General features: G+C 23.4%; 2 protein-coding genes across 2 annotated transcripts; one reads left to right on the top strand and one right to left on the bottom strand.

Annotated features, from left to right (window-relative positions):
- The first annotated feature begins 2,000 nt into the window (after positions 1 to 2,000).
- Positions 2,001 to 2,765, top strand: LOC129618554 (trypsin-3-like). Its single transcript, XM_055533363.1, has one exon. The coding sequence runs from the start codon at positions 2,001 to 2,003 to the stop codon at positions 2,763 to 2,765; it is 765 nt and encodes a 254-aa protein (XP_055389338.1).
- A 7,487-nt stretch (positions 2,766 to 10,252) lies between these two features.
- LOC129618624 (trypsin-3-like) lies at positions 10,253 to 11,395 on the bottom strand. Its single transcript, XM_055533473.1, has one exon. The coding sequence runs from the start codon at positions 11,303 to 11,305 to the stop codon at positions 10,397 to 10,399; it is 909 nt and encodes a 302-aa protein (XP_055389448.1). The 5' UTR covers positions 11,306 to 11,395; the 3' UTR covers positions 10,253 to 10,396.
- Between the last annotated feature and the right edge of the window lie 2,658 nt (positions 11,396 to 14,053).

The raw sequence follows: 14,053 nt of genomic DNA, 5'->3' as shown, positions 1-14,053 counted from the left end.
ATTTTAGGTTTTTGAAAAGTCTATAATTGCGAAAAGCAGCTAGTTAATACAATATTAAATGATATTCCTCTCTCCTTCACTAGAGACGATTCCTTTGTCCGTCACTATATGTGTATCTATCCATTTGTTCCGAAAATTCCAAACAAAAATCTGAAACATCAATTAGAAAATCATTTTCAAATACGAAATTTTACACAATCTCTACGAGGGTCAAGCTATGGGCGTAATTACATGGACTCAGTGTGATTACATGGGACAGAGCAAGTGAGACGTGGCTGGACGACATTTCGAAGAAAAGCATCGGTTATTTAAATAGATTTCTCAAAAGAACCGGATGGCTTAGATAGGCCATCGCTAATAGTATGCTTAATGACGGCCTGATAATCAAGGGGTAGTAGTAGAAAAACGGCCCATTTTTGCTAATTGAGGTGCGGGGGATATGCTGCAATTAACGAAATTTTACACTTACCCTTCTGCACTCGTGTACCTTAATTTTTGGTTTGAATCGATTTTGATGAAAATGTATACATATCTTGATTTACTTTGACAATGTGATTGATCAGCTTTAAGGGGACTGGACCTTTAAAAGCGGACGACTTTACGTTTTTTTAACTATTACGTTTTAAAAAAAAAAGGATTTTCTTGAAATTTCATATTGTATAATCTTGATATATAGTATGCGACGAGCCACCACGACATGCAAAAAGAATCAAGTGCAAGTAACTAGATTTTTTACTTCGGATCGAATTCACATTGTTGCCCATATATCTATATAGTGAAGTAATGAACGGAATTCTTAGAAATTTTAATATTTTAATTGTGTCTGGTAAAACAATCAGCAATTTTTTTTTGGAAATTTTATTGGCAACCAATTCTACATTTCTCTCCTATCTAACGGACTAAACGAAATTCTAGTATTTGAATTCTGGATTAAATAACGAAAATTTAGTATTTGAGTGCGGTTTGTAAACAAAACCGCAACTGAAAAACTTTACATTGAAATTGGATTAGGCAGGAAGTTAAACTCTTCAAGAATTAAATTTGTATTTTTCTTTTTCTAATTCTAACTAGAAAGTTCCTAGCTTTCATAAAATTTGAAATAAATACTTAAAGAACATTTTCATTGTGCAAATCTTTCGTCTTATCAATAATGATATATTATTAAGAATTTTTCAATATAATTTAAAAAGTAAACGTGCTGCCCATACGAGAAAATGGTTTTTCACTCAAATTGTTGAAATGAAATGTGCTACTTTACAAATCACAGATTTTATCAATTCTATTTTAATATTCTTATTCAATTGTTGAACTATTATCATTGCTGAACTTAGAATTACAATAAAGATAATTGAAAATTTTCTCATGTACTAATTATGAATAATAATATTAAATATTACATACATACATATATACACATATAAATTTATGTAATTTTTGAGAAAGGGAAGGAGAAAATTTCCTGAACGGTAAATAAGGAATTCATGTCATACACTATATTTGAATATCAATAAAGTAATAAAATTTTCAAGCTAGTCAGCCTAAATTTGATAATTTTACTATTTTAATGATTGACAAATATTAATATTGTAAATTGTATAATTTTTGAGTGGAAGGATTAAGATAACTTTGTTATCACAATTGTGTTATCATTTAAACACACGACTTACTTTTAAAATTGATTGATTAGTTGATTTTATTTTGGTATTTTATCAAGTGTAATATATTAACAATTAAATGTACGTCACTAAATCTAATATTAAAAGTTTTAATATTAAAACCTTAATAAGTCATAAATAATAAATTTATTATGATTAAATTAGACTTTGTGTATATTTATAGTTTATTTCATATTACATTGGATTAATTTCTAAAATACAACAATACTATGCATAAAATTGATTAATGACTAAAAAATTTGTAATTTCGTCCAAAAATCTGTACAAATTTTTAATATAAAAAGGACTTTGAATTTAAAAATACATTTAGTATACAATTGTATAATGTCACGTTCAATAATAAGCATTTTAATTATAATTTCAATTATTGCCATAACATTGGCCGATAAATTACAATATCGTCCAATGTTAGATGGCCGTATTGTTGGTGGTCAACCAATTGATATTAAAGATGCACCATATCAAGTATCATTACGTAAACCAAGACATAGTTGTGGTGGTATTTTAATATCAAAAGAATGGGTATTAACAGCAGCACATTGTACAACAAGTTTATCACCATCAACATATAAAATATATATGGGTTCATCAAATAATTTACGTGATGGTATTGAAGTATCTGTTACCGAAGTACATCCACATCCAGAATATACAAATTTAGATTGGGATTTTTCATTATTAAAATTAGATAATTATAATGCAAGTGATGTTGTTATTGGTTTTGCTGAATTACCAGAACAAGATGAACCAGTACCAGATGGTACATTATTACGTGTTAGCGGATGGGGTAATACACAAGTACCATCAGATGATCGTGCTGTTTTACGTGCTGCTTATGTTGCAAAAGTAAATGAAGAACAATGTGGTGTTGCATATCCAGGTAATATTAGTGATCGTATGATTTGTGCTGGTTTCAAAGAAGGTGGTAAAGATTCATGTCAAGGTGATTCTGGTGGTCCATTAGTATGGGGTAATAAAGCTGTTGGTGTTGTTTCATGGGGTTATGGTTGTGCTATACCAAATTATCCAGGTGTTTATGCTAGAGTTGCATTTGCAAGAAATTGGATTCGTGAAGTTAGTGGTGTATAAGATGAAGATACTATGAAAATAAAAAATATATTTCGAATTTGACTTAAGAATAAGATAAATAAATGATTTTGTAAAAAAAAACATGTTAAATTAAATTTTTAATTAATTATAGTAGTAATAAATCAACTTATAACGGCATAAATTAACATTCATCGGAATATAGCATCTGAATACTGACAATCAAACATCTCAGCAAATAGGTTCTCATGAGTTGAATAGTATGTGTTGTATAGAAATGCAGTTGCGGTGTCGTATCGGTGTGTGGGGTTTTAGAATGTGAAAACATTCACATCAAATCTTTTAAAATTTCAATGAATTGAATTCAATGCCTAATATTTTTCATTTGTTCCATAATAGTTGCCCATTAAAATTATTCACAAATTTCCGTTATACACACATATGTTATGAGCATATAAGTATGTTTATATATAAATACTCGCGTGTGTCAATACATTTACATATGTATGAAAATGTTAAAAAAAATTCAATTCTCTGCAAAAATTTCCTTTAACACGTGTCAAATATGACAAACATATTTAATAGGTATGACATAATAATGTCACAAATATTTTTTTTTATTAATAAATTTCAGTTGATTCAAATTATTTATTGTTGGATTATCACTAATACTTTTGATATCCCATTTCAATTTTTTTTTTTATTTTTTAAAATTTAAAAATGTATATTCAAAGGGGAATCCGTATATTGTTTTTGTTTTCTTTCAAATATGCATAAATACGGTATATTTGTTAAAAATATTCATTTATAATTCGTAGAAGAGAAAAATATTGAGGAAAATGAGTTAGACACAGGAGCAAATTAATATTAAGCAAATTTTAAACACATAGTTATACGATTATCATGCTTGCTTTCCATTTTAACAGTCTATTAAACTATTCCGAATAAGTCGAAATTATAGTTTGCAAATAGAAAGTTCTTCATATGGAAATCCTATAGCGTCAAAAGTGACTATAGGACTAACCTATAATTTTAAATTTTAATAAGAATTTATTATTATTATTTTTAATATTAAAAATATAAAGCCATCTACCGGAATAAATTTAAATAATTATTTTATTGAATATAGGCTAGTATTAATGAGCAGGCTACACATTATTTAAGTGTTATACGTTCAAATGGAACACAAATAATAAGAAATAAAATACATGTAAAATTACAAAATATTAAAATAACAAATCTAAATTCAAAATAATATTTTAAAATTCAATTCAGGATTACCATCAAATTTGGGGTTTTTTTTTTTCTTTTACATACGTAAAACATACAAAAATTTCCAATATGATCCTTTGAACTTCTCTGTCACAATTTAAGACTATATTGTTCTTGACCATCTCTTAGATAACCGATCTTTGATATTCATATATTATTATTCCACTATATTTCTAAGGATATTAAAAGAAAAAAAATAGGAAACTATTTTATCAAATTTTTATTATAATTTTCGTAATCAAAGATATCCTTTTTTATTTTACAACAAAATTTTTTTTCTTACACATTACAGAAATAACAAAAAAATAAACATTTAATAAAAAGAAAATATTTTATATTTTAATATGTATACGTATTAAGGTGATGAAGGGATGGCAGCCGCAGAGGAGGGGCATTGTATGAGGCAAGATTGAAATGAAAAAAAAAAAAAAACAAATTATCCTTTCAAAATTTATTAACTTCGATTATTCAATTCGTAAAACATCAATCAAGCTTTTCTATACTACTATTTTTTTATTTATTTATTTATTTATTCAACCCTGTAATTTAAGAAAAAGGACATTTTTCTGATGTGTAAAATAAATTGAAAACTATATTAAAAAAAAAAACACAATAAAAATAAAAATTGATTGTGATGATGTGACAAACATTTTTAAGTGTTATTTTCAAAGTGATACTTTCTTCATTTCTCTTTTAATAAATTAATTTTATATTCTTTCTTTCATATTAATTTTTTAAGAGAGTGATGGTTTTTTTTTGGTGATAAAATATTATTTTTTAATTTTATACAAGTTTATATTATGGGATTAAAAATATAGTTTTAAAATATTTGATTAAAAATTTTACAAGAATTGAAAAATTCACCGCGAATAATTAAATTTTATTACAATCCGAAATTTCTTTATAATATCACAAATATTTACGATATTTTCAATATATTGGGAATTAACCTTGAATTCGTAATTTCAGTTTTGTCATATTTTCAGTATTTGTGTTTCTCTTCTCAGAACAAAATTCAGAATTTTCTTCTAAATCAGAAAATTCTTACTCTTCTTTTTGATTCTCAAAATTTTTGAAAGTCTTTATGACTGCAATCTTTAGAAAAAATTGTACTGTATCTATATCAAATACAATTTTTTAATTCTGTAATAGTGTCGAAATATCTGGGAATGATTTTCTTTTACACCATTAAAAAAAACGGTATGTAAATGTTATTAAGGATGACAAACTGATCCTTAAAATTGATCATAATTTCTAAGTAGTTTATTTCATTAGTTTTTGGACTAACTTTTCACATAAACGGTAACTCAAATTATATTTAAATTTTGTCAGTGTATATTAACATCGATAAATATTTTATTTTATAAGAGCAAAATTCTTATTTTACTTCCCCCCCTCTATTGACCTATTACTATAAGTAGGTATATATTTACAATATTTCCAAGGAGTCATTTTATAATTGTCCATTTTATTTGAGCTTACAATAAGCTTTTTCTAAAACAATATTCTTATGCTTTAACTGAAATAATTAACAATAAAATTAAATTTTTTCATTATTGTCTTAAATTTGAGATTTCTCCTAAATTTATGCAAAATTTATTACTTGGTAATAAAATTATTAATTACTTGAATAGATTTTACTCATTATTTATTTAAACCTATAAAATTACAAATAAATATAAATTTAATTTTCTAGACTTAAACAAGAAAAAAGTTGGCTATTTTGCAAAACATGGTTTTGGTCATTAAAAATTAATAAAATTTCAATTAAAACCCCCTATAAATTGTTAATATATTTAATGAATATCTGATTAAAAATCCTAGATTTTCAACAAAATTTCACTATTTTTCAAATGATTTCAATTATTAAATTTTAAAATAGTTTTTTAATTACTCTTCAACAACATGATTTTTTATAAAAGAAAGAAATTTAGAAATCACAATTTAATAATTATTTTATTATACAATTATACAATATAAAGCTATTTTATACACATCCCTTAAATATTTTCGAATAATAAGCAATTTTTCTTGCGTCCAACTCTGGTCCAACCCATTTAATTATTTCATAGAAATCATCATACTCTCATACATAATATAATAATGAACACGTCCTTTTTTTTTAAATATTATTTTATAAAAATAAATTGTTCTTAAGTGAAAATTTCCAATATAGAATTTTTGTTCTATCCGAAAATTTCAATTTGAGAAAAAAAACGAAAATTGTAAAATTAAAAATAAAAATCATATGAAAATGCATTCCTGCTCCTTTTTCTCCTCATCATTTATTTTTCTGTTTTTTAAAACATATGTGTATTTATATTTAATAGGAAAGGATAACATAACATCGTCATATTGAATTTCCTTGAATCTGTTAAGCAAGCATTAAAAGAAGTTCAAATTATACAAAGAAAACAAAAATTATATGTGAAAAACAAAAAAAGTTTAAAAAATGCATGGAAAAAGGATACACGTTTTCTATTGTATATACAAACATACACGAATATAAATATATATTTATATGAATAAAATTTATATTGTAAAGGATAATTTTCTACATTATCTTTTATATAATATCTGGAAATTTTGTTTTTTTAAACAAGGATAAAGAAACAAAAGAGAATGAATGAACAAAAAAATAATAATAATTTTATTCTATTTTTTTTTCGGAGTTATTATGCTAAAAAATACATGTATGTGTATATCCAAGATTAATCTGCGAGAAACAAACAGAAAAAAATTTAAAATATGTGAAAATTCTGTTACTAGTAACTATAGGATATAAATAGCATGTAAAATAGAGGACGGTATTAAAAGATTTCAGAAAACTAATTATACTTGAAATAAACGGTGAAACTCAATAAAAAAAAAATTTAGAATAATTGCTGCCAGAGCAAGTTCTAAGGAAACTTTTAAAGAAATTTATTGACACTTTGAGAAGTGAAATCTAACAATACTTGAGATAAACGGTAAAATTTAATTTTATATACTGAGTTTTATTTAAGATGAAATCGTGAATTTTCATTGGCGCCCGAACATGTTCTATTTTATTGGTACTTTGTAAGGTGAAGCATAACATTACTTGTGATAAATGGTAAAATTTAATTTTATATACTGAATTTTATTTAAGATGAAATCGTGAATATTCATTGTTGCCCAAACATACTCTATTTTAGAGGATACCTTTGGTAAAATTAATGAATGCTTATTTAAAGTATACTTGAAATAAAAGATGAAAATTTAATTTTATAGGTTAAGTTTTAATAGAGGTTGCCCAAACATGTTCTACTTTAAATCATTCATTTTCAAAAATTAATTAATTTTTAGCACTTGAAATAAACATAGTGAAATTTTATTTTATAGTGTTAGGCTTGCTTTTAATAAGACTATGTATATTTACTGCTACCCGAACATGTTTGAATTTAGAAAATTCACTTGAAAAATATTATAATTCGAAAACTAAATACTTTTTTGAACAAAATTACAATTTCAAGAAAAATAATTATAAGAATCCTTTTATCTTATATTTTGATATTATGAACTTATAACAGAAATTTTAAGACATTATTTACTGTTATAGAGGGAAATTTTTTTTTGTATATTTTTTTGGCTTCAATTTTTTGACAAAATCATTGAATTAATTTCCAAGTCACGTATTCGTTTTAATCCTGACAGGAATATTTCCTAGCAATTACTGTACATTTATATACATTTATACGTTTATTTTTAAAATATATAACTATAATAAATATACATACAGTTTTACATATATTTACAAAGCAAAAATATGGATATATATACATAAATACAAATATTTAAAATCCGCTTGTAAATATATATTAATTTTTTCTAAAAAGCATTGTCCTATATGATTTGCTTTATTTCTTTTTTTTTTTTTAAGAATTTCAAAATAAAATTCTTATATGCGGTAATTTTAAATTTTATATATCCGTATATATACAGTATAATATATACAAATTTTATACATCCGTATGTAAATGGAATATTGAAGATGGGAATTGAATTGCGAGTTGAATTTTTTTTTTTTTTGATTGATATTTCTTTCGAGAAATAAGAAGCTTTGAAGAATCTGTGACTTAAAAATACAAAAATCGAGAGAAAAATCGAGTTTAATTATTTTATTTGCGTATTTGCGATGACATTTGAAATGTTATTGTCAAAAATTAAAAATTCAATTAATCTTTAATAAAGTATATATATATTGTTTTAAGGAAAACTGCTTTTTTACTTTCCCTGATATTTAAATTAAAATAACGCATTAATAACTTTAATTCTAAATTATGAAAAATTAAAATTATTTAAATTTGTATTGCTGAATTATTCAAATTGGAGTCAGATCTGCATTTTGGTATTTGCTCATACTGTATTATTGAACAATTCAGTAATTAGAACTCAGGAGTGTTAATTAAAACTCAGAAGAACGAAATTTTTTATTAATATAGTAGCAGAATTTATCATTGTTTTATACAAAATTGTTACAATAAATTTTATGTAGTGTAAGCTCGAGAGCCAGTTTTCGGGAAGCCGACTCGGAAGGCAGTACGTAATTAAATCATAAAAAATAATAACTTTAACATTGTCCCACAAGTCAATTGCGTTATTTTATGAAAATATTTACACAATTTATTCGTATATTTAACTGTATATATTTTATACATACGTCTATGATTTCGGTTTTATATTGTTACTGTTTTATATATGTATAACATCTTATTGTATACATTGTTTTTTTGAAGTCGCCGTACTATTTAGATTATGTTAGTTTTTTTATTTCATATCTACTGCTATCACTATCATTATCATTAATATTACAGGAAGATATACGTCATAAGAAACTTAATAATATGTTAGATACTCTATTTTTTTTCTGTTTTTCATTTTTTATATTACATACGGTTTCTTTTTTCCTGTTATACGCTGTTTGACATTAGATAAAGCTGTGTTTTAAATAAATGGTAAGAGAAAATTTTTAAGACAGATTATTAAATGTGTGAATATGGTAACTATGCACGGTGTATGTTGTTGTCTTTAGAACATATTTTGCGGAAAATTTTTATGCTACAAAGTTATGGTTATTGTATATATAACATTAATATGGTGTACGTTGTGTGAAAATAACTGTAGAATAAAATATGGAAGCTAATGGTTAATATTTTTAATTATATTAAGAGCAAAAGGAAAAATATAATTAAAACAATGAAATACCACAACTATACAATATACTCGTATTTCTATTATTAACTATTATACTTATATTTAGATGTTATTTAATGATATAAGCAAAGTATAGGGCTGCAAATAGGTTCGAATGCATCTGAAATCAATTCATATTCAAATATACTTATTATTTGTTAATTTTAATAATTTTCAAATTATTTATTAATATTTATTTATAGGATAATAGGTACACAGCTTCGAGTTTTTCTTTGTAGATTTTTACTACATCGTATCATAAATTATTTATTTATCCTAGCTAAAATGTTGCGAATAGACTTGAAAGTTTATTCCACTATGAAGTTAAAAAAAATTTTTGAATCGACTCATTAAAAAACTCTAAATTTCATTCAGAATCATTCATGTGAAAGATACTGTTTAAAGAATTTAAGTTTAATTTAATTACCATAACTATGAGATAAAATTAAAACCAAATAATTTATGTCCTTTCGATCAAATGCAATTTCTTGTACCTTGAAGGATTAAGTAACAATATGAAAGTCTACAATTATTTTCCAAAATTGTTTTAAAATTGATTATTGATCAATGTAATCTATTGTGAATTAATTTTGGTATTATTTTTGAGAAATAAAAAAAAATTCAAAATAATTTTAATAATAAAATTTTGCTTTCCATTTTCTACTGCAATTTCTATAAAATTCAATAAGACGCAAGCCTAAAACTATGCAATTTTTTTGAATTATTACAAAATGTTTTTGTTTTAAAGTGAAATTTTTAAATTTTCATGGTAAAATATTTAATGAAAGTTAGAAATTGAAAAAAAAAACAAAAAAAAAATGACCTGTACTTCGAATAGGGGTCCTTTTATGAATACAAATGCATTTATAAAAGAAATTAAATAAATAAATAATTTAATTTTTTTATATTGTATTTCATACATAAAAAATTATAATTTTCAGTAAATTAATAAATTTTTAGTTAAAAATTGTATAATTAATTTTAAAATTGTACATAAAAATTCTCTTACAAACTATTTGTATAATTAATAAGGGCTAAACATTTTCATTGATTACTTCCTAATTCTATTAGATAGATGTATGTATATTATATATGTAAATCATAATTTAATTAGGAAATTATATGTGATTTTATTAAAAAATTATGTGATTTTGTATTGTTATTTTATTATACATTTCTTTTTTGCTTTAAACACCACTAGTATATTTAATCCAATCTCTTACATATGATATTTTTGCATATACATTTGGATAATCGGATAATTTACAACCATAACCCCATGATGCAACACCAATTGCTTTATTATTAATAATAATTGGTGATCCAGGTTCAGCATGGCATATACCATTATCATCATTATCATTATTATTATGATAATTATATTTAGCTGCACAAAACATACGATCAGTAATACCACCACGATTTTTATATAATTCATGACATTTTGTTGAATTAATTTTTATAACATCAATTGCTTTTAAACTCATATTCTCATTATTTTCTTTAAATAATGATTTATTATCATTTTTATTCCAACCAATTAATTTAAATTTAATACCATCTGGTATTTCTTCATTTTGTTCTGGTAATTTTGCAATATTAATATTATAACCAATTGAACTATAATTAACTAATTTTAATAATGTAAAATCATAATCTAAATTTTTTGTATAATTTGGATGACGATATAATTCAGCAACTTTAACAACTAAACCATTATGTTTTTCAATATTATTTGAGCCCATATATATATAATAATTATATGGTTGTAAATGTGTTGTACAATGACCAGATGTTAATATCCAATTTTTATCAATTAATATACCAGTACATTTATGATTAATAAAATGTAATGATACTAAATATGATGCTGATTTTATATTAATTGGATAACCACCAATTATTTGACCATCTAATAATGGACGATGTAATTTTATATTTGTATCAGATGATATTGATGATAATTTTGGTGATGATGTTAACATTCTTAATGTTTTATTATTAATTTCATTTTTTTCAATATTATTTGTAATTGCAAAACAAATTGATGATATCAATTTAATTAAAATTAAAATTTTAAACCAAATATTATTCATTTCTGTTTTTTTTTTTTTGTTTTTGCTTATTTATTGAGTTACAAATTTAGAATGTAAATTTTGATATTGCTCTTGTATTTGAAAATATTTAATTTCGCGATATTAACAATGTTATATTGACAATATAATAAAATATTTTGTGTTAATAAAGGAAAATTGTAGACCTTTTATACCTTTACTGTGATCTAATTATAATTTTGTTTTTCTATTTTATTACGATATTTACATATTTATATAATATATACTCGTACATATAATAAATTTTATTAAAAAATTTGTTAGTTTAATTTGTATTATTTTATCGCAATATAAATAAATATAATTAAATAGTATAGACATTAGAAAAAAATTGTGTATAAAACAAAGGATATTTTGCATAAATATAAAATTATTAAATTTAATAATAAAAATAGAAAATATTTTATTTATCATTCAACTGATTATTGGGTTTTTTTCTTGTAATAGGTACTTAATTGATTTTCCATATAATATAATATTAATATTAGTTGAATTTTTATTTCAAAATGATAAAATATATTAAAATTTTATTATTGTAGTAAGTAAAATAGTTATTGATATTAGCATTTATGTTTATTAATTATTATCTAATTAAAATACAGTTAAATAATTCATATAAGTTGAGAAATTTCGTGCAAAGTTGGTTTCAAAACAATAGCGACATTAATAAGGGCACTGACTTTTACAAATCGAAATCGTTTGGGAAAATTTATTAAGCTGAATCGAGGTATTACTTGAGTATTGGTAAGCCCAACTATTCATGTCATTCATATGTTTGAGAATTAATAGGAAAACAAGCAAAAATTCTATTAATTAGAAAATATTTAAACCACTCCTATGTTATTGAATCAACTATAACATATTTAAGCTAAGGAAGCTTTAGCTATAAGACAATCAAATGGACTAATCATAATAATGCATAATAAATAATAGCTAGTAATAAATAACAATATTTTTCCTCTCGAATCTACAATTCTATGACCTGTACATCAAAAATAAAAATATAACGCACGGTTAAGTTTTTGATTAACAGCTTAATCGTGTAATAATTTTTATTCACTTTCAAATCAGAATTCTCCGTTTTTCTAATGGATATATTATTTTTTCAATAACTCAGTTGGTTTTTTGCATATTTTCTGAAATTATCAACTTCTCACTTTCAATAACAAAGTGAATAAATTTTGCATACATTTCAGAAAAAAACGAGGTACGAAATACCAAATATTTTTCTCACTCGAAAATTACATTATACAAATATAAAATATTTACTCACTTTCTTTTCACTTGCTGAGTAAAACAACGAGAAAGACGATCAGGCCCTGAATCACATACAATTAAACAAACTTTTATGATTAGTTCATGCAAAATTTTTTTTTCATCACACTTATTGTATCACTTTGGCTATTGTTAACACACTTTCATTATCATTGACATGACATTATCAGTTCTATCACTAGTATATGGTTTTAATCTAATAATAATAGGAAAAATTTAAATCTAATAAATTTAGGTCTTGTAATAATTTTATAAAATAATTTGTAATTTTTTTTATTTTGGAAAATATTTTTATTAAATTATTATAATTAAGGTGTTAATATACAACGGAAGGCACCATATAGGTTTATGATGTTTATTTAATTTTTATTATTATAGTTTATTATAAAACTAGAAAAGATCTTTTTACAGGAATAATATTATTTAGAAAAATTAGAGACGATTTTATATATATATATTATATGTGCAATTAAATTAGCAGGGCTACATAGAGTTGATCCCAAATAATTTTATTATTTTAACTCCCGCTCTAACTCTTGTCCCACTTCCATTCTCATTCTAATTTTTCTCAAATTTAAATTCGATTTACACTGTTTTTTAGGACCTTTGAATTAAAATTTATAAATGTATAGATTTTAGACATCGGACTTTTTGTCCGATTGCATTATATCCATGGATGCTGTATAGATCAACAATAAATGTTTAATTAGTATTGTACGGGTATATAAGCCTATAAAGCCATGTAACATATTCTGAAAAAGAATTTAATTACTAGCACCAAAGTACATAGTTTAAAAAAATATATGTTTAGAGTGAGTAAAAATTAAAGCCATTTATTGGGGTTTTCCTTTCTAATAAAAAGAATTTATTTGGTTTTTTATAGATTCGGCAGAATTGTGAGCTTTTCCAATTAACTATTTTATTACAAATTTAATAAATACATTTAATTTGTTTTTGAAAAAACAAAAATAGATAATTATACAGTGACGTCAATTATAAATATTAAAAATATATAAAAGATCTGACGTTAATTAGGCATGCTATTAATGTTGTTTAATAAAAGATAAGAGTAATTTTCCATATTATTTAATTAATTAATTAATTATTTGAAACATAAAATAATAATGCATAGCATTTAATTATACATATATAAAATTAGTTCACTTATTAGGTATAATTAGTACATCCTGAAATTATATCAGACTATAGATCATTTGCTTAAAATTATTTTGATTTCAAAATTAAATTTTACGAAACACATATGGACGTTCAACAATAGGACGTTCATTCAAATTCAAACTAATTTGAAATGTAATTCATTCAGCAATTAAAATTTTATTACTTAATAAGGTGAATGGACTTTTTTCTTATTGCTAAAGAGAGAGACATGCCCAAAGGAATTCCTTGCCTCCATTTCGAATTGTAAAAATTTCATTTCAAAAAATCAATTTTATT

This window comes from Condylostylus longicornis, unplaced genomic scaffold (assembly GCF_029603195.1).
Source record: "Condylostylus longicornis isolate FDR11 unplaced genomic scaffold, ASM2960319v2 ptg000009l, whole genome shotgun sequence".
NCBI classification, from domain to species: domain Eukaryota; kingdom Metazoa; phylum Arthropoda; class Insecta; order Diptera; family Dolichopodidae; genus Condylostylus; species Condylostylus longicornis.
Note: the sequence above shows the minus strand (reverse complement) of the source record. Positions and strands in the feature narration are given on the sequence as shown.

What these genes read in the sequence shown, in the direction of transcription:
- LOC129618554 (XM_055533363.1), top strand. Translation starts at nt 2,001, where the DNA reads ATGTCACGTTCAATAATAAGCATTTTAATTATAATTTCAATTATTGCC.
- LOC129618624 (XM_055533473.1), bottom strand. Translation starts at nt 11,305, where the DNA reads ATGAATAATATTTGGTTTAAAATTTTAATTTTAATTAAATTGATATCA.